General features: G+C 48.4%; 1 protein-coding gene across 1 annotated transcript in view; it reads right to left on the bottom strand.

The window, feature by feature from the left end:
• The window catches only part of RYR3 (ryanodine receptor 3), a 236,232-nt gene that overhangs the window by 141,602 nt on the left and 70,264 nt on the right, over positions 1-24,366 (bottom strand). Inside the window, exons 8-15 of the mRNA XM_054162126.1 lie at positions 23,146-23,239; positions 20,640-20,714; positions 19,127-19,283; positions 12,411-12,584; positions 8,314-8,435; positions 4,219-4,387; positions 2,396-2,531; positions 1,008-1,103 (exon numbers count right to left, since the gene is read on the bottom strand). Coding sequence (XP_054018101.1) covers positions 1,008-1,103; positions 2,396-2,531; positions 4,219-4,387; positions 8,314-8,435; positions 12,411-12,584; positions 19,127-19,283; positions 20,640-20,714; positions 23,146-23,239 — 1,023 coding nt within the window. The remainder of the gene's footprint in view (positions 1-1,007; positions 1,104-2,395; positions 2,532-4,218; positions 4,388-8,313; positions 8,436-12,410; positions 12,585-19,126; positions 19,284-20,639; positions 20,715-23,145; positions 23,240-24,366) is intronic.

Raw genomic sequence — 24,366 nt, 5'->3', positions numbered from 1 at the left:
TTTAAAAGCACTGATATGAGTATGATGTGACCTGTGCTGGGCATAAACACCTTCTGAAGCGGTTCATTTGGGGTTTCTCTTGAAAAAACACCCGAATTTTACAACTGCTTGAGTAAACTGTAAGTTTAGCTGCTCCATTTCAATGACAGAGGCTTCAATAGGGAGCACTGCACAGTATGTCAATATTCTGTTCAGCATCTCATAGCTGAAACCCCTTCTCTCTCTACATAAATATCTCATTTCTGCTTGTGCCCATGAGCAGCTCTGTTATTTGACAGCAATGGGGTAGTAGTCTTGATGGGTGACCCCATTCATTAGCTCACTGAAGTTGTGCTCAGCACTGACTGGATGTGGTACTGCACACACCAAATGAAAGGAAACAAAACATGCTGCAAAACCACTTCTGCTTAAATGGAATACTTAGGTCACTTTGCATCATGCAGCATATTTGTGTGCACTTGCAGCCCAGAGAGCCAAGCAGAGCCTGGGCTGCAGCAAGAGAAGCAGAGCCAGCAGGGCCAGGGAGGGGATTCTCCCCCTCTGCTCCACTCTGCTGAGACCACAGCTGGAGCTCTGGGGCCAGTTCTGGAGCCCCTAGGACAGGAAGGATCTGGAGGTGCTGGAAGGTGTCCAGAGAAGGGCCATGAGGATGAGCAGAGGGCTGGAGCTGCTCTGCTGTGAGGACAGACTGAGGGAGTTGGGGTTGTGCAGGCTGGAGAGGAGAAGGCTCCCAGGAGACCTAATTGTGGCCTTCCAGTCCAGCTGGGGGGGGACGTTTTAGGGTGTCAGTAGTGACAGGAGTGGGGAGAATGGAGCAAAACTAGAAATGGGGAGATTCAGATTGGATGGTCCTTGAGGTCCCTTCCAACCCTGGCAATTCTGTGATTCTGTAATGCATGTTGATTTCAATGAAACCTGCCAGTTCTAAACTGTCTTACATCATAAATGTCAGAGCAGCTCTGCATGGTACAGGAACAGTTATTTTACCCTGGTAAAACGAGTCTCACCTGAGGAAGATTCTACTCTGTCCAATTTACTTATTAGCCAATCGAGGTTGCTGGAAAACTGAGTGCAATTGTTTCTGTTGCCATGAATGAGAGCAGCTGGAAAAAAACACCAAAATATGTCATTGTATAAGATGAGATTTCCTTTTCAACACACCAATGATAACCATCTATAGGTTTTTATCATCACTATTATAACAACTTCAGAAAATAATAAGCAGCCAAATCCTAAATCCAGGTGTTAAAAGTCACAAGGAGTTGAGCTGTGCATTAATTGGACTGTCAGCAAGTGACAACATTTCTAGAGCATGCAGGTTTTGAAGATGAGAGAGGTCTAGTGGATAAACAAAACCTGCAGCAAAAATATTTTATTTGTGCTCACCAGGGCAGTAGGCTCTGCAGAGGGACTTGGATAGGTTGGATCCATGGCCAAGGTCAACAGCAGCAGCTGCAACAAGGCCAAGTGCCAGCTCCTGCACTTGGGGCACAACAACCCCAAGCAAGGCTTCAGGCTTGGGGCAGTGTGGCTGGAAAGCTGCTGGCAGAAAGGGACCAGGGGATGCTGATGGACAAGCAGCTGAACAGGAGCCAGCAGTGTGCCCAGGGGGCCAAGAGAGCCAAAGGCATCCTGGCTGGGATCAGCAATGCTGTGCCCAGAGGAGCAGGGAGGGGATTGTCCCCTGGGACTCAGCTCTGGGGAGGCCACACCTGGAGTGTTGTGTCCAGTTTGGGCACCTCAGTGCAAGAGAGATGTGGAGGTGCTGGAGCCAGGGCAGAGCAGGGCAAGGAAGCTGGGAAGGGCCTGGGGAATACATCTGATGGAGAGCAGCTGAAGGAGCTGGGGATGGTTAGTGTGGAGAAGAGGAGGCTGAGGGGAGACCTCACTGCTCTCTACAACTGCCTGAAAGGAGGTTGTGGAGAGGCTGCTGCTGGTCTCTTCTCACAGGGAATTAGTGACAAGAGGGACTGGCCTCATGCTCTGGCTGAGCAGGTTTGGAATGGACAGTAGGAAACATTTTTGTAGAGAAAAAGTGGTGAGGGCTTGGAATGTGCTGCCCAGGGAGGTGGTGGAGTCCCCAAGCCTGGCTGTGTTTCAAGGTGGTTTGGATGTGGTGCTTGGGGATATAGTTTAGGGGTGACTCTTGCAGAGTAGGGTTGTGGGTTGGATTTGGTGCTCCTGAGGCTCTTTTCCAACCTGACTGTTTCTGTGCTTCTGTGATTTTGTTAAATTTATCAAGAAGGTGAAACATTTCTTTGTCTGTTTCCTCCTAGCACCCAGTGGGAAGATCCCATGCAGGAGGTGAAGAGCAAGCGGCAGAATGAGTAACACCAAGTATTCTTTGGCGGTGAGAAAGCATGTAGAAGAGAAAGAATACAATTGAGGAGTGTACCTAACAGTTTGTAAAGCAGATTCAGGATTTCCTTCCATGCTGCACCATGTTCTTCTCTGGTGAGCCCTGCAAAATGAGCTGTGCTGTTGTAGTCGTTGAAGCGATCGATGCAGTTGAGAACCAGGGCCAGCATTCCCTACAGGGGCATGGCAGAGAGGAAAGCAAGCTGTGAATGAACAAGTAGTTGCTGTCTTTTTTGAAGATCTTGTCCCACACATATTTAAAAGTTGTTATCATCTTAGATTCAAATCAAACCCTCTTATTCTGCTTACAGGAAGGTGGGGTTGATCTCTTCTACCTAGCAACAGGTGATAGGATGAGAGGAAATGGCCTGAAATTGTGGCAGGGGAGGCTTGGTTGGAGATTAGGAAAAATGTCTTTGATTCAAGAGTGGTCAGGGATTGGAACAGGCTGCCCAGGGAGGTGGTGGAGTCCCCATCCCTGGAGGTGTTCCAGAAACGCGTGGCCACGGCACTTGGGGCCATGGTTTAGTGGCCATGGTGTGTGAGGCTGAGGGCTGCACTCCAGGATCCTAGAGGACCCAAACAATTCTATGACTCTCCAAGTTGAATGTGGGTTTTTCAACATCCATGTTGAGAATGATCCCATGCTGCTCCTTATCCAGCTAAGTATTGTACAAAGGAATGAACAAAGCTGAAAAGACTTCTACAATTTTTGTGAACAGCCTCTTACATGAAATCTTCCTCCTGTAGGAAGCAAACAACAGAAAGCAATTTCTAGGCAAGGGAATTGTTGATTAGAAAAGGTGGAAACTTTACTGTGCAACAAAGATCTGTTAAAGATAGGTGGTCAAATATGCTGGTAGTTTTAACTTGTTTGATTGGAGACTAAATGGTTCTCCTCTAGCTCTGCTCTGCCCTGGTGAGGCCACACCTGCAATATTGCATCCAGGTCTGGGCTCCCCAGCTCTGGAGGGACAGGGATCTGCTGGAGACAGTCCAAGGGAGGGCTCCAAGGCTGCTGAAGGGACTGCAGCACTGCCTGGGGAGGAGAGGCTGAAAGCCCTGGGGCTGTTCAGTCTGGAGAGGAGAAGGCTGAGAGGGATCTGATCAATGTCTACCAATAGCTGAGGGCTGGGGGTCAGGAGGGAGGGACAGGCTCTGCTCAGTTGCACCCTATGGTAGGACAAGGGGCAACAGATGGAAACCCCAGCAGAGGAGGTTTCATCTCAATATGAAGAGGAACTTCTTCCCTGTGAGGGTCCCAGAGCCCTGGAGCAGGCTGCCCAGAGAGGTTGTGGAGTCTCCTTCTCTGGAGCCTTTCCAGCCCCATCTGGATGTGTTCTGTGTGCCCTGTGCTGGATTCTCTGCTCCTGCTCTGGCTGGGGGCTTGGACTGGATGATCTTTGGAGGTCCCTTCCAACCCCTAACATCCTCAGAACCTGTGTAAGCCTGGAAGCAATCCAGACATGTTTGGACACACTGTACAACATATTTCCTATTTAGACAGAAGTGTAATTATCCATTTTTCACTCAAGTGCAATTCTCCAATTATGCAATACATATCCTTGTCTAAAAATATCATTCCTCCAGTTTCTGGAGAGAAAAAGTTCCTGTTTCACACCCTGGTGGACAGCAAAGCCATCCAGAATTACATCTAGCACAGATCTAGTGTGGAAGTGAAGAACACATACCAGCACTGCAACCTATGTTATATGGGGGGAGGGGGAGGTGTGTCAGCCACAGCCCTTCCCATTATAAACCATACTCATGCATCTAGATGACAATGTTCAGGCTGTTGCCAGTGTTTGCCACAGCACAGTTACAATGCAAACAATGGGACAATTCTCTCTCTCTCTGTACCTCTTCTTTGAATAAATTCTGTCTGTTTTTGAGAGACCGAAGCTTGCTTTGCTTATCTTCGTGTTCCAGGTCTTCTTGGGGAAGCTGGAAGTAAGTAATCAGGTCTTCCAGAGTCTGAGCCATCTCCTCAACAGGCAGGGCAGTGGGTGACAGTGTCCTGTTGTTTCCACTGTGGAAAAGAACACGGAAAAAGACTGGCAGCATTATTCATTTCCCCACTGCAACTGACACTCAGATGTAGCAGCCCAGTGTGTGGATACACAATACAGAATCAACCACGTTGGAGAAGACCTCAGAGAACATCAGGTCCAACCTCTCACCCAACATCATTTAATCCACTAAGCCATGGCACTGAGTGCCTCATCCAGGCTCTTTTTAAACACCTCCAGGGATGGCCACCACCTCCCTGGGCAGCACATCCCAATGGCCAATCTCTCTTTCTGGGAAGAACTTCTTCCTAACATCCAGCCTGAACCTCCCCTGGTGCAGCTTGAGACTGTGTCCTCTTGCTGTGTCACAGGTTGTCTGGGAGAAGAGACCAACCCCCACCTGGCTGCAACCACCTACATCAAACTGTCTTATACACAGGAGACAAGCAGATGAGCAACAGCTGAGCTGAACTGAAAACCATTCCACCGCCTATCGTTTGGGTGGCCAGCACCCAGAGCTTCCTCAGCTGGAGTCAGTGTCCCTTTCTGCACTGAGGCACAGAGAAAGTGATTTCAAAGATAATAATCACAAAATAGAAGAAATGAGTCATACATCCAATGTAAGTCAGCAGGAAGGTGGAACAGAGATGGAAGATGTATAGAATCAGAATCATGGAATGGGTTGGGCTGGAAGGCACCTCCAAAGCTCACCCAGTCCAACCCCTGCACTCAGCAGGGACATCCTCCACTGGATCAGGTTGCTCACAGCCCTGCCCAGCCTCACCTTGAATATCTCCAGGGATGGAGCCTCAACCACCTCCCTGGGCAACCTGTTGCAGTGTTCCACCACCCTCATGGTACACCAAAGTCCTTTCTTACAGTAACTGACCTTATTTAGATACTTTTAATCCTATGGATGATGGAAGTGCAATGTGCACGTGGACTGAACCAGCAGCAGTTCTTGAGGCTGCACACCCCAAGTTTTCTCTCCGAAGAACACAGAACTCACAGGGAATCCTAACTACTAATTAGGTCCTCTGTATATACTTTATTTCCTATATAAAGCATGTCAAGGACAACTCTAAGTGCAATAATATCCCTTTGCTGTTCAAGCAATTGCTCAGCCTTCAGTGCCAACCCAATTTTTCAGGGTCTGACTACCTGTTATAAATAGTATAATCTAGGGGGAACTGGCTGCTGGCAGAGGTGGCTCCCTTTTTACATCCTCAGAGCAGGAAATAGAAACTAGTATAAGAGTCCCTCATGACACCTAAGCGGTAATGTTTTAACTGCAGTGTGCTAAGGTGGGCTCTCTGGAAGCAACCTCTTCATTACAAACTCTTTCCTCTTTCTTCCTTCCCCCTGTTGGGCAGTAACCCAAGGGTGACCACTTGATTTTCAGATTTGAAACTTCTGCCAAGCACTATGAAAAGCAATCTCTTCAGCACTCCTTGCACTCTTACCAATTCCATTCTGTATTCTTACATATCACAGCACATTAGAGGTTGGAAGGGACCTCCAGAGATCACCCAGTCCAACCCCCCTGCCAGAGCAGGGTCACCCAGGGCAGGCTGCACAGGAAGGCATCCAGGTGGGGTTGGAAAGGCTCCAGAGAAGGAGACTCCACAACCTCTCTGGGCAGCCTGCTCCAGGGCTCTGCCACCCTCACTGTCAAGAAGTTTCTCCTCATGTTGAGCTGAAATCTTCTCTGTATCCAGTCTGTATCCATTGTTCCTTATCTTATTCCTGTGCACCACCCAAAGGAGCTTGGCCCCCTCCACTTGCCCCCCATCCCTCAGCTATTGATAGACATTGATCAGATCCCTCTCAGCCTTCTCTTCTCCAGGCTAAACAGCCCCAGGGCTCTCAGTCTCTCCTCACAGGGGAGATGCTCAAGTCCCCTAAGCATCCTCCTGGCTCTCCCTTGGACTCTCTCCAGCAGGTCTCTGTCTCTCTGGAACTGGGGAGCCCAGCACTGGGCACAGGATTGCAGCTGTGGCCTCAGCAGGGCAGAGCAGAGGGGGAACAGAACCTCCCCAGCCCTGCTGGCCACACTTTTCTTGCTGCCCCCCAGGATCCCCTTGGCTCTCTTGGCCCCCAGGGCACATTGCTGTCCCATGCAGGACTTGCTGCCCACCAGCACTCCAAGGTCTTTCTCCATGGAGCTGCTTCCCAGCAGGGCAGCCTCTAACCTGTCCTGGTGCCTGCTGTGATTGCTGCCCAGATGCAGGACTCTGCCCTTGTCCTTATTGACCTTCCTGAGGCTTGCCTGCAGCCAGCTCTCAGCCTGTGCAGCTCTGGTTGGGTGGCAGCACAGCCTGAGGGGTGTCAGCCCCCTCCCCAGGTTTGTATCATCAGGAACCTGCTGAGGGTACTCTCAATGCCCTCAGCCAGGTTGTTGATAAAGATACTGACCAAAACTGGACCCAGTCCTGCTCCCTGGGAACACCACTGGCCACAGGCCTCCGAGTGGACTCTGTGCCACTGCTGACAACCCTCTGAACTCTGTTGTGGAGCCAGTGTTCAATCACCTCACTGACCAGCCTTCTGTGCTGCATTTCTTGAGCTTTTCTATGAGGATATTATGGGATATAATGTTGATCTCAACAATTACATATCAATATGAACTGACAGAAAGTTGACAAAACATATTGTATGCAAGAGATACAGGGAAGGAAACACGAAGCTTCCACTGCATTGGAGATCTTAGTCTTGCTGAGAGTTAAAGAGCTGTTATTGTGTAGGTTTAGGAATGCAAGACAAATGTCAGAAACAACTCACTCTAAAGAATGGGGGAAGTGGAATAAATATAAGAAAAGAAACAGCATAATAAAACTATGCTTCATAATGCCCCACACTAAATGATACAGCTAAAGGTAGCACTCAAAAGTGAAGGGATCCTGCAGGAAGGCTGCAGAGGGACTTTCCATCAGGGGGTCTAGAGACAGGACCAGGGGCAATGGTTTGAAGCTGAGGTTTACACTGGGTCTTAAGAAGAAGTTCTTCAGCAGGAGGGTGCTGAGACTCTGGCACAGGCTGCCCAGGCAGGCTGTGGCTGCCTTCTCCTTGGGAGTGTTGAAGGCCAGGCTGGATGAGGCCTTGAGCAGCTGAGTGTAGCTGAGAAGTGTCCCTGGGCATGGGGGGGAGGTTGGGGCAGCTGAGCTCTGAGGTCCCTCAGGTATCAATATTCCTTTCAACTAGTGTGACAAATAGGAATCTGCATTTGGTCTACCAAGCACAACAGAAATGTAAGAGGCCTTTTACCAATATTGCAAAGCTCTAGCTGCTGTGGAATACTGACTAATGGAGTTACACTGAGATCATTTAGTAACCTCTCTTTGACCTGGAGTGTAGTCCAGACTGGTTCTGACTTCAAGGTGTTAGGTTTCCCTTAAACAATCCTTTATCAATTTAATGACAATACACAGGATCAGAGGATGTTGGGGGTTGGAAGGGACCTCTGGAGATCTTTGAGTCCAACCCCCTGCCAGAGCGGGAGCAGAGAATCCAGCACAGGTCACACAGAACACATCCAGATGGGGCTGGAAAGGCTCCAGAGAAGGAGACTCCACAACCTCTCTGGGCAGCCTGCTCCAGGGCTCTGTAAAGAAGTAAATAAGTTCCTCCTTGTGTTGAGGTGGAACCTCCTGTGCTGGAGTCTCTATCCCTTGCCCCTTGTCCTATCCCAGGGGGCAGCTGAGCAGAGCCTGTCCCCTGCCTCCTGACACTCAGCCCTCAGACATTTATAAGCATTTATTCTATCCCCTCTCAGCCTTCTCATCAAACTGACAACCTCAGCTCAGCACAAACACAGAGCTACTGTAGCTTCTAAATACAAATACCTGAAAGCAAGAAATAAAGGTTCTGGTAAGAGAAATTCTTATCCTTTCAGAACACTTCCTGAGCCCAAGCACCCCGAATGCAGCTGCAGGACGGTGACAGCTACCTTATGAACTGGCTGAACAAGCTGGTGGTGTTGCGAATGATCCGAGCAGCCTGGGACTCCTCGTGCTGACACCTCTGCAGGGTCAGACCATCGTCCATGTGGCCTTCTTTGTGCAATATAACCTGTGGAAAAGCAGCAGCAATCAGAAGAATTGCCCAAGAGGCCTTTTTGCTTCTAAGTGTTTGGTAACTCAGTTCACTATCGCACTCAAAACAGCCACGCCTCTGCAGAGATGCTGCCTGTCAGTCGCTTCATTGAACACTTGCCTATTCATTACCACACCTGGGGCAGCCCCACAGAAAGTGATTCAGAGAAGACATTCTGATGCACCTTTCTTCTCCCACAAATGATTAAGCACAGATGCTTAATTGGAACACAACTGTCATTCTTCCTATAGCCTGGCTGTCAGGGACAGAGACTCTTCCCCATCCTCAGCACCATTCACTGAAGGCTTCATGCATGACAAGACAACTGACAAGAAACATCAAGCTGGAGTGACAAACATCCTAAGAATTACACAGTGAATGCTTCCCTGTTTCTGAGCTCTACCCTTCTGCAGCTCTGCAGGCCTTCACAGCTGGCAGAGAAGCAAACTCTCCAACTGAAAAGTTCAGCATCCACTGCTGACAATAGATGGGGGAGGAGCATTCAATAGAATATTGCTGTATGCATCATCACTACCTGGCAAAGCCTTGGACCCTTGGTTACCAAGCTGTTGGAGACACACACACAACAGGCTCCAATACTGGCAGAGCTGATGAAACAGAAGCCAGAGTTCCTTACCTATTTGTGTCTTGCAAAGGCAGCACATTAATCAGCTACATGAAACACCACCAAAGCCAAACAATTGACATTTCTACTTGACACTGTGAGCATTTCATAGCACAAAATATCCCAGAATTGTTTGCTCCTGACTACAGATCTGCAGCAGCTGTCAGCTGATACTGCCTGGGTTCTGTGAGAAAGCCCCAAACCAAAGCATCCTTTGCTCTCCATCTTCCTAGGGCTATTGAGGCATCTTATAAAACGATGGTGTAGGATGCAGACAGAGCTGTGCCTTCACTTTCACTGCAGAAGGATTAATGAGAGATGAAATTTAATGGGGTGTAGATACCTAAACTTGCTTAGAAAACCACAGTCCAGTTCAATATTTTGCATAGGACAGCAAACTGCCTCGTGGCTCCACAGGAGTATCAATTCCACAAAGCATGGCTTTGAGCTGTTCTTGGGTCTGAAGGCACTTAATAGGAGAGAATACTCCAGGTGTGAGGACAACAAAAGATTTGGAGTCTTTGAACATGGATGAAACAGTTTGAGAGAAGTGACAGGCAATCATGGAGCTTCTTTTTAGTCCCTTGCTGCCGAGTAGAAAACTGGGGTGAAAAAACCCCCACAACTAAACTTCACAGGAAGCTACTGCAAATTGTTTCATTGAATACAGAGGAAGAATCTAGATGTGGCTGTTTCAAGAAGTAAAATTGGACCATCTGAGGAAACAGAACTCCACAGCCAGTACTGGCCTGGCAGAGGCCATCACTGTGTGATTGCATTTCTCCTCAGCAAAACATCAAAGGAGTGGCAGACAAAGAAGAATTTCTCTGAGCAGGCAGGTTGCTGGGAAGAAGTGAGGGGGCTGGGCACTCACTGACAGTTTATGACCATGTGTGCTGCACAAACAAATGAGGCTGGGACAAGGGGGTGCTGAGGATCTCATTTTTTGCTGTCTCATGGTGCTTGTGTATGCTATCCTCTTGTGAATGTACAGACATACAGGTAAAGAAGAACTGAACCTTCTGCTCAGTGATGGACCCAGCTTTTCTTCATCCCTTTCTAACAAGAGGTTCAAGTTGTAAAAATCTGTTAATACAGTATCACAAAAACATTCAGGCTGGAAAAGAGCCTCAGGAGCACCAAATCCAACCCACAACCCTACTCTGCAAGAGTCACCCCTAAACCACAGCCCCAAGCACCACATCCAAACCACCTTGAAACACAGCCAGGATTGGGGACTCCACCACCTCCCTGGGCAGCACATTCCAAGCCCTCACCATTTTTTTCCCTAAAAAAAATGTTTCCTACTGTCCAATCTGAACCTAGCCAGTCATAGCCTGAGGCCAGTCCCTCTTGTCACTAATTCCCTGTGAGAAGAGACCAGCAGCAGCCTCTCCACAACCTCCTTTCAGGTAGTTGTAGACAGCAGTGAGGTCTCCCTCAGCCTCCTCTTCTCCACACTACACATCCCCAGCTCCTTCAGCTGCTCTCTATCAGATGTATTCCCCAGGCCCTTCCCAGCTTCCTTGCCCTGCTCTGCCCTGGCTCCAGCACCTCCACATCTCTCTTGCACTGAGGTGCCCAAAACTGGACACAATACTCCAGGTGTGGCCTCCCCAGAGCTGAGTCCCAGGGGACAATCCCCTCCCTGCTGCTCTGGACACAGCATTGCTGATCCCAGCCAGGATGCCTTTGGCTGTCTTGGCCCCCTGGTCACACTGCTGGCTCCTGATCAGCTGCTTGTCCCATTCTGCCAGCAGCTTTCCAGCCACACTGCCCCAAGCCTGTGGATTGAGGTGCCCAAAACTGGACAGGGTTGGTAATGATGCAGCTATGCAAAGCTAGTACTAAAAACCTCAATTCTGAATGAAATGTGAACATCAGTTGAAGAGGTAAGAGGTCAGATGCCCTGCACCCTGAGGAAAGGTGAGAGAAAGACCTGCTCAATGCCACACCACAGTGGACATCTTGTCAGGAATTTGTTTGTCAATGCCTCTTGACTTGGTTTGATTCTAGGGTCATTTATTAAGTAATAAATTTGGTTGTCCCTTCATACCCTAAGCCCCCAGTGACTCTCAACTCACTGATGTTAGTCAGTTAGAGGGCAGAAAGGCTCTGCAGAGGGACCTTGACCGACTGGACAGATGGGCAGAGGCCAATGGGATGGCATTTAATAAGTCCAAGTGCCAGGGGCTGCACTTTGGCCACGGCAACCCCATGCAGAGCTGCAGGCTGGGGTCAGAGTGGCTGAGAGCTGCCAAACAGAGAGGGACCTGGGGGTGCTGATTGACACCCGCCTAAACATGAGCCAGCAGTGTGCCCAGGTGGCCAAGAGGGCCAATGGCATCCTGGCCTGTATTAGGAATAGTGTGGCCAGCAGGAGCAGGGAGGTCATTGTGCCCCTGGACTCTGCATTGGTTAGGCCACACCTTGAGTACTGTGTCCAGTTCTGGGCCCCTCAGTTTAAGAAGGACATTGAGACACTTGAAGGTGTCCAGAGAAGGGCAACAAGGCTGGGGAGAGGCCTTGAGCACAGCCCTGTGAGGAGAGGCTGAGGGAGCTGGGGTTGCTTAGCCTGGAGAAGAGAAGGATCAGAGGTGACCTCATTGCCCTCTACAACTACCTGAAAGGTGGTTGTAGACAGGAGGGGGTTGGTCTCTTCTCCCAGGCACCCAGCACCAGAACAAGGGGACACAGTCTCAAGCTGTGCTAGGGGAGGTTTAGACTCGAGGTGAGGAGAAAGTTCTTCACTGAGCGAGTCGTTCGTCATTGGGATGTGCTGCCCAGGGAGGTGGTGGAGTCACCGTCCCTGGAGGTGTTCAAGGGGAGATTGGACGTGGCACTTGGTGCCATGGTCTAGTTGTGAGGTCTGTTGGAACAGGTTGGACTTGATGATCCTTGGGGTCTCTTCCAACCTTAGTTACTGTGATACTGTGTGATACTGTGATACTGTGACACAAGTTTCTGCCCCTAAAGAGTTAAGTGCAGATTTTCCCCAAAGTGACTTGACCATTCCAAACAAGAATTTCCCTATTGTACTGAAGTGTCAAAACCCAAAGTGGAGCCCAAATGAACCATCTCTTCTAGCAAGAAGAACAGCTCAATCAAGTTCTTAATGGCAAAGCTTCTCTTCAGCTCCATAGCTCCGTTAATATCCAGCTTGGTTTTCATGCTCCCAACAAAACACTCTCACCATTTTCAAACCAAGCAGCACACACCAATTCAAGTCACAGCTGTCACACTTGGAGAATGGTGAAAAATAGGAGAGGTCACAAGTGTTATGCAATCAATATTTACCAGTAATGAAGAAAGCCTTCCAACATTACCTTTCTCTTCAGGGGGCCTAACCGTGCTGATTTAGCGTCTTGTGCTTTGTAAGTCAGCCATAAGGCACTGGCCACGTGCTGGACAAAACAGACTGAATCCCCATACTTGATTTCTGGGACTCCCATTCCATCAATGTCACGTTTCAGGCTAGAATCCTGCTTTTCTTTCAGCTCCTAAGGAGAGAAAATAAAAGCTGGTATTTAATCTCTGTCCTGGAACAGGATAAAGCATTGAACTCCATGCTGAAACACAGCCCAAGACTGAGCGATTCACAGAATCACAGAATGGGTTGGGTTGGAAGGGACTTGAAAGACCATCCACTTCCAACACCTTTGTCATGGGCAGGACACCTTCACTAGCCTCATCCAACCTGGCCTTGAACACCTTTAGGGAGGGGACATCCACAATTTCCTTGGGCAACCTGTTCCAGTGTCTCACACATGTTAAGATGTAAAGAACCAGAGAATTGTCAGGGTTGGAAGGGAACTCAAGCATCATCCAGTCCCAAACCCCCTGCCATGGCCAGGGACACCTCACAGCAGGTTGCCCACAGCCACATCCAGCCTGGCCTTCAAAACCTCCAGGGATGAGACTTCCACCATCTCCCTGGGCAACCTGGGCCAGTCTCTCACCACCCTCATGGGGAAGAACTTCTTCCTCACATCCAATCTGAATCTACTCAGGGGGACCTCAGAGCTGCCTGCCAGGACCTGAAGGGACCCTGCAGGAAGGCTGCAGAGGGACTTTCCATCAGGGGTCTAGAGACAGGCCAAGGGGGAATGGTTTGAAGCTGAGGCACAGCAGGGTCAGACTGCAGCTGAGGAAGAAGTTCTTCAGCAGGAGGCTGCTGAGACTCTGGCCCAGGCTGCCCAGGGAGGCTGTGGCTGCCTCCTGCCTGGGGGTGCTGAAGGCCAGGCTGGATGAGGCCTTGAGCAGCTGAGTGTAGCTGAGAGGTGTCCCTGGGCATGGTGGGGAGGTTGCAGCAGCTGAGCTCTGAGCTCCCTTCCAAGCTAAACCATCCTAGGATTTCATTTGCTGTCAAGAGAAGTTCTAATTTAACTCTGCTAATCTCCTTCCATTCCCATGGAGTTTAGCTGTCCATCTCAAGCACAACTTCAGCTGTTACAGACAGCTTTATAATGCCAAGATGAAGCACAATGGCATTACAAAATGTCCCTTGGGAACACCATTACAGTATGCAGACTGTGTGGAAATCATCTCAAATCATATTTCTATGGGCTACAACTTCACAGACAGACAGAGATGAACTCTCTCAGTACACATTTATGCTGAAGCCATTAAATGAAAACTACAATAAATCCACAAAGCCATTTACTGTCAGCAATTAATTAGCTGGCTTTGCAGAGCACCCTGAAGACTGAGACATCTTTTCAACTGTTACATCTGCATCAGGGATCAATGAGAATTTCAATGACAGCCTGCTAACAAGTGATCCCAATTAACTTACTGCTTAAAAAAAGACAGACCAATACTGATCCTTTTGGACTGCACAATCAAGCTTTAGAATTATTGGGGCTGCCTGGAGGCTGTTCTCCCTTTCAGAAATGCAGCACAAAGTCCTCGTGGTGTTGTGCTCTGTATGCTCTTGTCCAGTGTCTCCAGGATTTCAGCCAAGTCATTTGTCAGCAGAGGGCAAAGACAGGCTGAATTTCCTACCAGCTGAAAACTGTAGTCAGGAAAAGATTATTGAGGGGAGAAGGGGAAAGAAAAGAGCTCTCTCATCTGGGTATTTGTCCATAACTTAGCAGCAAAATATCCACACACCTTCTCCTTCAAAACCCTCTTCACAATCTATTCTAAGTTCACAGGGTGTTAGGGGTTGGAAGGGACCTCCAAAGATCATCAAGTCCAATGCCCCTGCCAGAGCAGGAGCATAGAATCCAGCACAGGGCACACAGAACACATCCAGATGGGGCTGGAAAGGCTCCAGAGAAGGAGACTCCACAACCTCTCTGGGCAGCCTGCTCCAGGGCTCTGGGACCCTTCCAGGGAAGAAGTTCCTCCTCAAGCTGAGCTGGAACCTCCTGTGCTGGAGTTTGCATCCATTGCCCCTTGTCCTATCCCAGGGTGCAGCTGAGCAGAGCCTGTCCCCTGCCTCCTGGCCCCCAGCCCTCAGCTATTGATAGACATTGATCAGATCCCTCTCAGCCTTCTCCTCTCCAGACTGAACAGCCCCAGGGCTCTCAGCCTCTCCTCCCCAGGCAGTGCTGCAGTCCCTTCAGCAGCCTTGCAGCCCTCCCTTGGACTCTCTCCAGCAGATCCCTGTCCCTACTGAACTGTGGAGTTTAGCTCCCTCAGGTCATGAATGAATCAAGACCAAAGAAATAAATCACATCAGAGGTCTGGAAGGTGGCAGGGAGAAATCAACAGTTAAAGGGGGGGGGGGGGGGGGGGGGGGGGGGGGGAAGGCAGCGGGGAAAGAAGGACTGAACAAAGTAACCTGAGGGTAAAGCTGTCAGAGATGTCATTTTCACAAGCAGGGTGTCTGAGGAGAAGGCAAGATACAGAAAATAAAGAATTCATGGCATGAGAGATTCCTGTCTGATGGGAGGAAGATAAGGCACAGCAGTGTGAACAGGAAAGATAAACCAAGCTACCTCTGCAGTGACTTCTCAACGTTTTCCTTGTAAAGACACAGTAGGGGAAAGCTTCTTCATACATGAAGAGCCTGCTCACATTCCTCTAAGCAGGGTGTGACAGCCTGACTGCTGAGATCTTCACAAATCAGCTAACCAAAACTGCATCTTTAGCTGTTGCACAGCCATTGCATCCAAGTACTGCCACAGGCTGCCTCAAGCTACCGAGAGAAAAGATAACAGACCTCCAAGTACAACAGCAGGGCACTGACACTGCCCTCACCCAGCTTGCCAGTGAGCTTACTGCACACTGCATTCCTGCACCCCAGCAAGCAAGAGCAACAAGAAGGTGATTTTCTGCTTTCTCCTCCCACATAAAGTAAGTGAAAAAAAATACAGTAAGGCAGTGTTTAAAAGGCAGCTTCCTGGGAAATGAGAATGGGAGAACAGGAACTTCAAAAGAAACAACTTCTCCAGACCACTGCAGGCAAAGGGCTCTCTAATACCTACAATTTTAGCTCCCTCCCCCCAGAGAATTAAACTTCATCATAGAATCACTGAATGGTTTGGGTTGGAAGGGACCTTTAAAGGCCATCTAGTCAACTGCCCCTGCAGTAACCAGGGACATCTTCAGCTGGATCAGGTTGCTCAGTCCTAGGAATGTTTCCAGGGATGAGGCTTCTAACTCCACCCCCAGTGTAAAACATTTCTTCCTTCTACCTAGCCCAAATCTCCCCTCTTTCAGTTTGAAACCATCACCTCTTGACCCACGGCTAAAAGATTGTCCCCATCGTTCCTAAAGGCCCCCTTCAAGTACTGCAAGGCTGCTACAAATTCTCCCCAGAGCCTTCTCCTGAACCAGATGGGGAAGGGCCACAGGCAGGAGGGATGCTGCATATGAATGCTGCATAGTGATGATTGCTACTTAACCATTACAAGACCCTAATGCTGGGGTTGGTTAGCCTGGAGAAGAGAAGGCTGAGGGGAGGCCTCATTGCTGTCTATAACTCCCTGAAAGGAGGTGGAGTGAGGCTGCTGTGGGTCTCTTTTCCCAAGTAACCAGCAATGGGAGGAGAGGAGATGCACTGAAGTTGTGCCAGGGGAGCTTTAGGTTGGAGATTAGGAAAAATTTCTTTGCTGAAAGAGAGGTGAGGGGTTGGAAGAAGCTACCCAGGGGGGTGGTGGAGTCCCCATCCCTGGAGGTGTTCAAGAAGCTGCAGATGTGGTTCTTCAGGACATGGTTTAGTGGCCATGGCAGCTGGGTTAGGGTTGGACTCAGTCTTGGAAGTTTTCTCCAACCTTAGTGATTCTATGGTTCTAATGCCATGCTGAGACCCTAAGACAGCTCTTTGTGCTGGCAGTAGTATTAAAATGATCTTAAATCCTTCTGCAGGAGTCATGTGTGACTTCTGAATGTGTCAGAACATCACCTGCTGCAGCTACACCAGTAATTCCTTCACTGCCATCATGGAAACAAAAGGAGGACTCTCAAAAGTTGATTCTGGGCTACAACCATTTTAAACTCAGCATTTTTAAGCATGCTGCTCTTCTTCTTCCTCACTGTGCCTGTTCCCAAAGAAATGCATAAGCAGAATCGAGGCTCTGCTTCACAGAGTGCACTGAGCCAAGGACTGTGCTGGAATCAGAACATCCCATTTCAAAACAAGATTCCATCTGCTCTAGGGAAGGCTCTGTGCTCATAAGGCACTACAGAACTGTTGCCTTCCAGTATAAAGGCTCACATCATCCTCACCAGGCTGCCAGGTTTCACAGAATTGTCAGGGTTGGAAGGGACCTCAAGGATCATCCAGTTCCATCCCCCCTGCCATGGGCAGGGACACCTCACACTACAGCAGGCTGCCTTAAAAACCTCCAGGGATGAGTTTTCCACCTCCTCCCTGGGCAACCTGTGCCAGTCTCTCCCCACCCTCATGGGGAAGAACTTCTCCCTAAGGTCTATTCTAAATCTCCCCTCCTCTTGCTTGGATCCATTCCCCCCAGTCCTAGCACTCCCAGACAGCCTACAAAGTCCCTTCCCAGCTTTCTTGTAGCCCCCTTCAGATACTGGAAGGCCACAGTAAGGTCTTCTGGGAGCCTGACTGAACAGCCCCAACTCTCTCAGTCTGCCCTCACAGGAGAGGAAGTCCAGCCCCCTGACCATCCTCACATGGGAAATGGGAACATATTACAGCTGAAATAAATGCCCCTGCACAGCAAATCCCCAGTCTACACTCCCCAGCCTTCCCAAAAGGGCTTGGTGAGCACCCAGCAACCTAAGGAAATTTCCTGAGAGTTTTCCAGTTATTTTGAGCTGTCAAAATACACTTTCTCTGCAGACTGCATGCAGCCACAGCAATAAAGTGAATATTGTTATTCTGAACTTAAAAAAGCATTTGCTTTATTGTACTACCAGAAGTCTGCCAGCAGTCAAGAGCTTTAATGAAGAGTTTATCCAGGAAGTATCCAACTTCAAAGATTCTTTTTTACTGCCCTTTAGGGACCACACAGCATGTGGAATCACATGGAACAGTCAAATTCTGAGCTGTGGCAATCAGTAGGATGAAAGAATGTAAACATTTTTCCTCATCTTTGGTGTACAAATCTTTCCCTTCCTGGGCAAAAGCTTTTGCTGCTACCCACCTCTACAACCAGGCTCCACTCTCTCACCACTGCAGCTTTGCTCAGCTGGAAACGATGGAAGTGCTGGGAACATGCCATTAGCAGCTCACTGAAGAGCAGAGGTTGAAAACATGGTTTGGACATCATTGACTACATTCTCCTTGCAACTCACCTGTTAAAACACTGCAGGAAGAACTGCAAGGGCAGAGTTTTGCCCCACTGAACTGGATTCCACTCAATTAAATGATGACAGATAGAACTGGAATGAGTAACATTGCAATAATCTGGATGAGGGCACGAGTGCCCCCTCAGTAAGTGTGCAGATGACACCAAGTTGAGTAGAAGTGCTGATCTGCTCCAAGGCAGGAAGGCTTTGCAGAGGAGTCTGGCCAGGCTGGAGTGATGGGCCAAGCTCAGCTGTATAAGGTTTAACAAGGCCAAGCTCTGGGTCCTGCACTTGGGTCACAACCATCCCATGCAACACTACTGGCTTAGGGGAGAGTGACTGGAAAGTTGTCCTACAGAAAAAGGACCTGGGGCTGCTGGCTGACAGCTGGCTGGACATGAACCAGCAATGTGCCCAGGTGACCAAGAAGAACAGCATCATCCTGGCCTGGAGCAGCTATGGTGTGCCCAGCAACAGTAGGGGAGAGACTGTGCCCCTGTACTTGACACTGGTGAGGCTGCACCTTCAGCACTGTGTTCAGTTTTGGGCCTCTCACTGCAAGAAGGACATTTTGCTGTTGGAATGTGTCCAGAGAAGGGCAACAGAGCTGGTGAAGGGCCTGGAGAGTAAGTCCTATGAGAAGCAGCTAAAGGAACTGGGATTATTCAGTTTGGAGAGGATGAGAATGAGGAGAGGTCTCATTGCTCTCTACAGCCCCCTGAAAGGAGGTGGGAGTTGGTCTCTTCTCTGTAGTACCAAGCAACAGCATGAGGGGAAATGGCTTCATGTTGTGCCAAGGGAGGTTTAGATTGGGTATTAGTTAAAATTTTGGTACTGAAAGGCGGTCAGGCATTGGAAAAGGCTGCTCAGGGAGGAGGTGGAGTCACCATCCCTGAGGTATTCAAAAAGGTGTGGACATGGCACTTTGGGATGTGATTTAATGGCCATGATGGTGACAGGTCAATGGTTCAACCTGATGACCTTAGAGGTCTTTTCCAACCAAAGCAATTCTATGATTCTATGATTAAAGCACTGATACTAAACCACTGTGTCCTGCATTGTATCAGCTTCCAATCTTGTTGCTTTTCAACCTGCTCACATTATTTGTTTTCTCTAGAATTTATTCATGATCCCCATTCTTCCTCAAGGAGACTTTTGTTACTCTGATTTTTACCTTGGTCTTTCAATGCACAACCCCTGTCCACTGCTCAGTTTGGTAAAGGCATTGAACCAACTCAGACCTCCTACTCAAGTGCACCACATTTAAGACAACTTTCAGACCTCATAGTCAAGTGCTCCACATGTAAGACAGCTTTCCCTGGCTGTTACTTACCTTTGATGCCCTGAAGCAAAAGGCAGTAGAGGTTGTGTCTGACTTTTCTCTGTCTAACATTGCAAGTCCTTCATCTTCACTCAGAGCCAAGTACTTCCCCGTGGTAATGTGGCGCAGGCGGAAAGGCTCTCCCCACCTCATGTTACTTCCACTCCAGCTGAACAGAGGAGGCATGGAAAATAATTCATGAAGTAAGCAAAACTCAGATTTCTATTCAAGGCTTTAAAGGATGTTCAGAAGCCAGGAGGTGCTACACACATTTTGATTTCAGTATTTGCATTAGAAGAGACAAAGCAGTTAACAGATTTGCCAAGAGGACCTTGGAGAGCAGCACAGCTTTGATTTTCTGGTTTCTGTAGCCTCCCTCTGTTTTATTAGGGTCTTGCCTATGGTGCCCATAAAAACATAAATCCTAATTGTTTCTGCAAAACACTGAGGTGGGAATTACCTACTGGCATTCAGCTGGCTGCCTAAACAAACTCACTGATCTTAAAGGAGGGCTCAACGATCCAAAGAGCAGCTAGGAGGCTCTGTGCTGCTTTTACACCAGACAGAATGTGGGATCTGCCCCCAGAAAGGTAAACAACCACCATGAATTTGGCAGTCAAATGGAAGTAACACTTACAAAAGCAGATTAAATACAAAATGAAACTAAATATAAAAGGTAATAAACATAAGACACACACAGAACCACCAACAGCCCAGCCCCCCCAGACAAAGCCCAGAAGGCTGTTGCCAGCTAATAAATATTATCCCTTCCCACCCCTGCCACTGTTCCTACCATAACCCAAACAGAATGAGCAAGCAAAGCCAGATGGAGAGAAAGGGCAAAAAGAAGCAAGAGGAGGGAAGACCCAGCTGTGCTTCAGGGTCTATAGAAATTTGCAGACCAGTGGAATGGGATCAAGATCTCTCTGGAGATGTCCACCCCCCTGGATGCTCTCAAATTCTCTGGAAACCTTCTATTGACAACTAGGACATTAGTTTTACACCTGTAACAGGCTATGCCACTGCAATCACAAACACATCCATTAAGACAGAGCTCAGAGGGCCACCAAAGGCAAGACATCCATGCCCTCAGGGTATATATTGAAGTGTCACTCGCAGCAACTTAGCAAACATCTAAGAAGGAGAGAGGGTCTAAAGAAGAAAAACAGACACCCATGAGGCATATTACTGCTCTGATTTCCACCCATGCTTCTAAAATTCCAAGTGAAAACCAGGAAAACATTTCAGTTTTGGTCAGAAACAATGCCTCAGGCAGACACATCTCACAGGCAACACTGCTTTTGAGATGGGACAGAGGGAAAAAAACCCAAACAGATTAGAGGAAGTCTTACAGCACTGAGAGTCGCGGCGTGATTGTGTCACACACTCTGATTCCTGATGATGAACATGCTAGCACACATCACACAGCAGGACAAAGTCATGCTCTACCCAAGGGGCCTGTAACAATCAAACTGCTGCTCACATAACAAAAGTTGCTAACAGAAGAGTTAAGCAACATCATTACCTTATCCGGAGGGGCTCCACTCTCCACAGGGACCTGGCCCGCACGCCAGCTCCTCCAGTTTCATACAGAACTTTCCTGCTGAAAAGATTCAGAAGATCATCCTCTGGAGTCTCTTTGTGCTACACAATCACAGCATCTATCTGGTTGGAAGAGACCTCCAAGCTCAGCCAGTCCAACCCTTGACCCAGCACTGAAAGGACAACACTAAACCATGTCCTTAAGCACCAGGTCCACAGAGCACTTGAACACCTCCAGGGATGGTGACTCCAGCACTGCCCTGGGCAGAACATTCCAAGGTCTGAGAACCACTCCAGGGAAGAAGTATTTCCTAACATCCAGCCTGACTCTCCCCCTGTTTCCCCCTGGAACCACTTCCTCTGCTCCTGTCAGTTGTCATCAAGGAGCAGAGGGTGCCCCCTCCTCACTCCAACTTCCCTTCAGGGAGCTGTGGAGAGCAATGAGGTCTCCCTCAGCCTCCCCCTCTCCAGCCTGAACATGCCCAGCTCCCTCTGACTCTCCTTGTAGGTGATGTGCTCCAGGCCCTTCACAAGCTTTGTTGCCCTTAATAACCTACTCCTCTATGTCAGACTTGCCTTCTCTCTGCTAAACAGGGAGAGTTGAATGGACAGAAGCCTCCTACTCCTCAGTGAGCACAACACAGGCTCCAGTGTCCCAGGGAAGCTGGGCTGCTTCTCCATAAAGCTGCTCTCTCAGAGCAGATTGAGATTGGATGTGAGGAACAAGTTCTGCACCAGGTGGCTGCTGGTTGCCCAGGGAGGTGGTTGAGGCTCCATCCCTGGAGATACTTAAGGTCAGGCTGGACAGGGCTCTAGTGGAGGATGTCTCTGCTGAGTGCAGGGGGCTGGACTGGATGACCTTTGGAGATCCCTTTCAACCCATTCTATGACTCTATGTACCACACATCTTGCCCTCTCCAATAATGGTTTTAATACTCCAGAACCAAGATAAGAAATGACAGCAGGAAACCCTAGCAATCAATTCATCCTCATTGCTGGACTCTGCATGTGATCTTTTGAAGTCCCTTCCAACCTGCTGTGGTCCATCAGTCTACTGAACACCCAAGAACTGTCTGCAGCTCTTCTTTTCCACTTTCACCCTAGATACCCTTTGGTCCTATTCATCTTAGTGATGTTAATTCTGTCAGACTCTAATGACCTCTTGCAAGCTCAGCTCAAAATTAATAATTCATTGCCACTCTCTTTGACCTCCTTCATCTCTCCTCATGTCCCACAGAAGGTATCTAGATCTTAATAACTTTGCTGGTATTTTGATGCCAGGTGAGCACTTTTCACACTCAGTGCAAACTTGGCATTTTGTTTTTGTTCTATCCACAAAAGTGAAGCTTTCTGAGATCCAGTTGGGATTTTCTTCTGGCTTTGGAGACATTGTTTACTCCATATGAAAATGTGGAAGCAGAAAACCCAGAGCTGAAAAGGTTACTTAACATAACTGAATGTTACCTAAAGCATAACTCCTTTGCCCACCTTGGGCACAGAAATGCTTCACTGAGTGTAATTTTTCATGCCTGGGGTTTTGTGTCTCAAAAGGATTTAGCTTGCTGTGCCCTTCTGCATCAGCAAAATGCAAAGCTAAACTCAATTAATAAATCAACACCCTGCATAACAACTCCAGATTAATGTTGAATACCAAAATGATTTAGTCTGGCTAATATGATTTAATTGTCTTCAGGTTTTAAACAAATTTGAGCAAGCAAGCACTTGCAGAAAGGTGCAGTGTGTATAAGAAATGAAAGCTTTTAGGGCTGCCTCTTTTAAGTATCATCATCCCTCTTAATACTTCCTTGTGTTTCTAGTAGCACACATTAAAGGCAAGCCAAGGAGCACCTCCTATGCTGGACCTCCTCTTCTATGTGGACAGAGTGAGAGAGTTGGGGTTGTTCAGTCTGGAGAAGGCTCTGAGGAGGCCTTGTTGTGGCCTTCCAGTATCTGAAAGGGGCTACAAGAAATCTGGGGAGGGACTTTGTAGGCTGTCAGGGAGTGATAGGACTGGGGGGAATAGATCCAAGCTAGAGGAGAGGAGATTTAGGATTAGACCATAGGAAAATGTAGTTCCCCATGAGGGTGGTGAGAGACTGGCACAGGTTGCCCAGGGAGGTGGTGGAAGCCTCATCCCTGGAGGTGTTTGCAGCCAGGCTGGATGTGGCTGTGAGCAACCTGCTGCAGTGTGAGGTGTCCCTGCCCATGGCAGGGGGGTTGGAACTGGCTGAGCCTTGAGGTCCCTTCCAACCCTGACAATTCTGTGATTCTGTAATAGAGGAGGTTGAAATCTCAGTGGAAATCAACTGCTTGAATTTCAGCCACGAAAGGACCCATGACTGATTTTCTGCTTAGTAGGTCTCAACTTCCTGTAATGATGTCACTGACTAATTGCTGCAGAAAGTGTTTAATCTAGCCCCAAATTCAAGTGGCAATCACCAATTTCTTTCTTGAGAGAGGGAAATGCATAAGCATGCCCCACCACTCACTTGTGCTGTGAATCGTTCTGGTCTGTGGATGGAATGGTCAAGCACTCATCGTGGCCATGGAAGAGACGTACCACATGCCCCCCAAGAAGGTACCCTGGAGAAGAAGCAGAGTTGCTCATTAGGGTCAGCACTGACATTATGAAAATCACAGCCTCCAAAAAATGTGAAAGCTGCAGACCACCTAGGGGGAGTTTGTTTGGCAGATTTCCCCTCACAGCTGAGCTGAAGATAACAGATCTCACACGGTGACAGACTTTTGGGTATCTTCTGCAGTTCCAAATACTTCTTCTGGAAATGAAGACAGAAAGCAAGCAATCTCTTAGCATTTAGACAATGAAATTAAGGCTCTGGGGCCAGAAAAGGAAATTGAAAACTTGTTTCAAAGTTACTGCTTTGAAAAGGGGATGCTTCAGGTAAGAGCCAAATCAAATGTACAATCCCAGAGTTTCCTCCCCCTGGATAAAATGTAAATGTTCTCAGTGCAGAATAATTTGGGGAGTTCATCAATTTGTCCTGACATTTATGATCTGTGTCCAAATCAGAACTGCACAGCAGCAGCAGGAGACAGAGGACACAAAAACACTTAGCAGCTCTGTACATTATGTTTAATGGAAGCTAACTTTCCAATCCATTTAACACAAACACTACAGGTCAAAACCAGGCACTCCACCTCACCAGGAGAATCAAAGACGGTGTGGGAGGAGAATGATTCATCAGACCCTCAGTCCACACTGTTCTGACCTTGTAACTGAAATTAATTCCTTTTTAAAGAACAAATGCACATAAAGGAGGAAGGGTGAAAGGAAACTTCCATGCTGCGCAGCCAATTTGGGATACATTCTTAAATTAGCAGAACAGTAACTTGCAATTAGCCTGTTGCAAATCAACACAAAGGTGACACTGAAGAAGGAAGGGGGGGCAGGGAGGGGACAACCCATGAACAGACAGAACCCAAACCACTGAAAACCCTAACTTTCCTGGTATTCATGTTCCATCAGAAGTACCTCAAACATCACACAAAGAATGCTGTCTGACCTCCAGTCCAATCTTAGACTCATGAAATCTCCCTTTCCCAGTCTGCCCACTCAGCTTGAGCTAGGCTCCCAAGGCTTATAGTCACTGATCACCTAAACCGTTCTGAGAAGTGTCTCTACAGCTGAAGGCTAAGCCCAAGGCCTTGGGCAAAGACTCTTTTCAGTATCAGTATCACTAAGGTTGGAA

The sequence above is a fragment of the Dryobates pubescens genome, chromosome 5 (assembly GCF_014839835.1).
Source record: "Dryobates pubescens isolate bDryPub1 chromosome 5, bDryPub1.pri, whole genome shotgun sequence".
In the NCBI taxonomy this organism is placed as follows: Eukaryota; Metazoa; Chordata; class Aves; order Piciformes; family Picidae; genus Dryobates; species Dryobates pubescens.
This window is presented reverse-complemented; position numbering and strand designations above follow the sequence as displayed.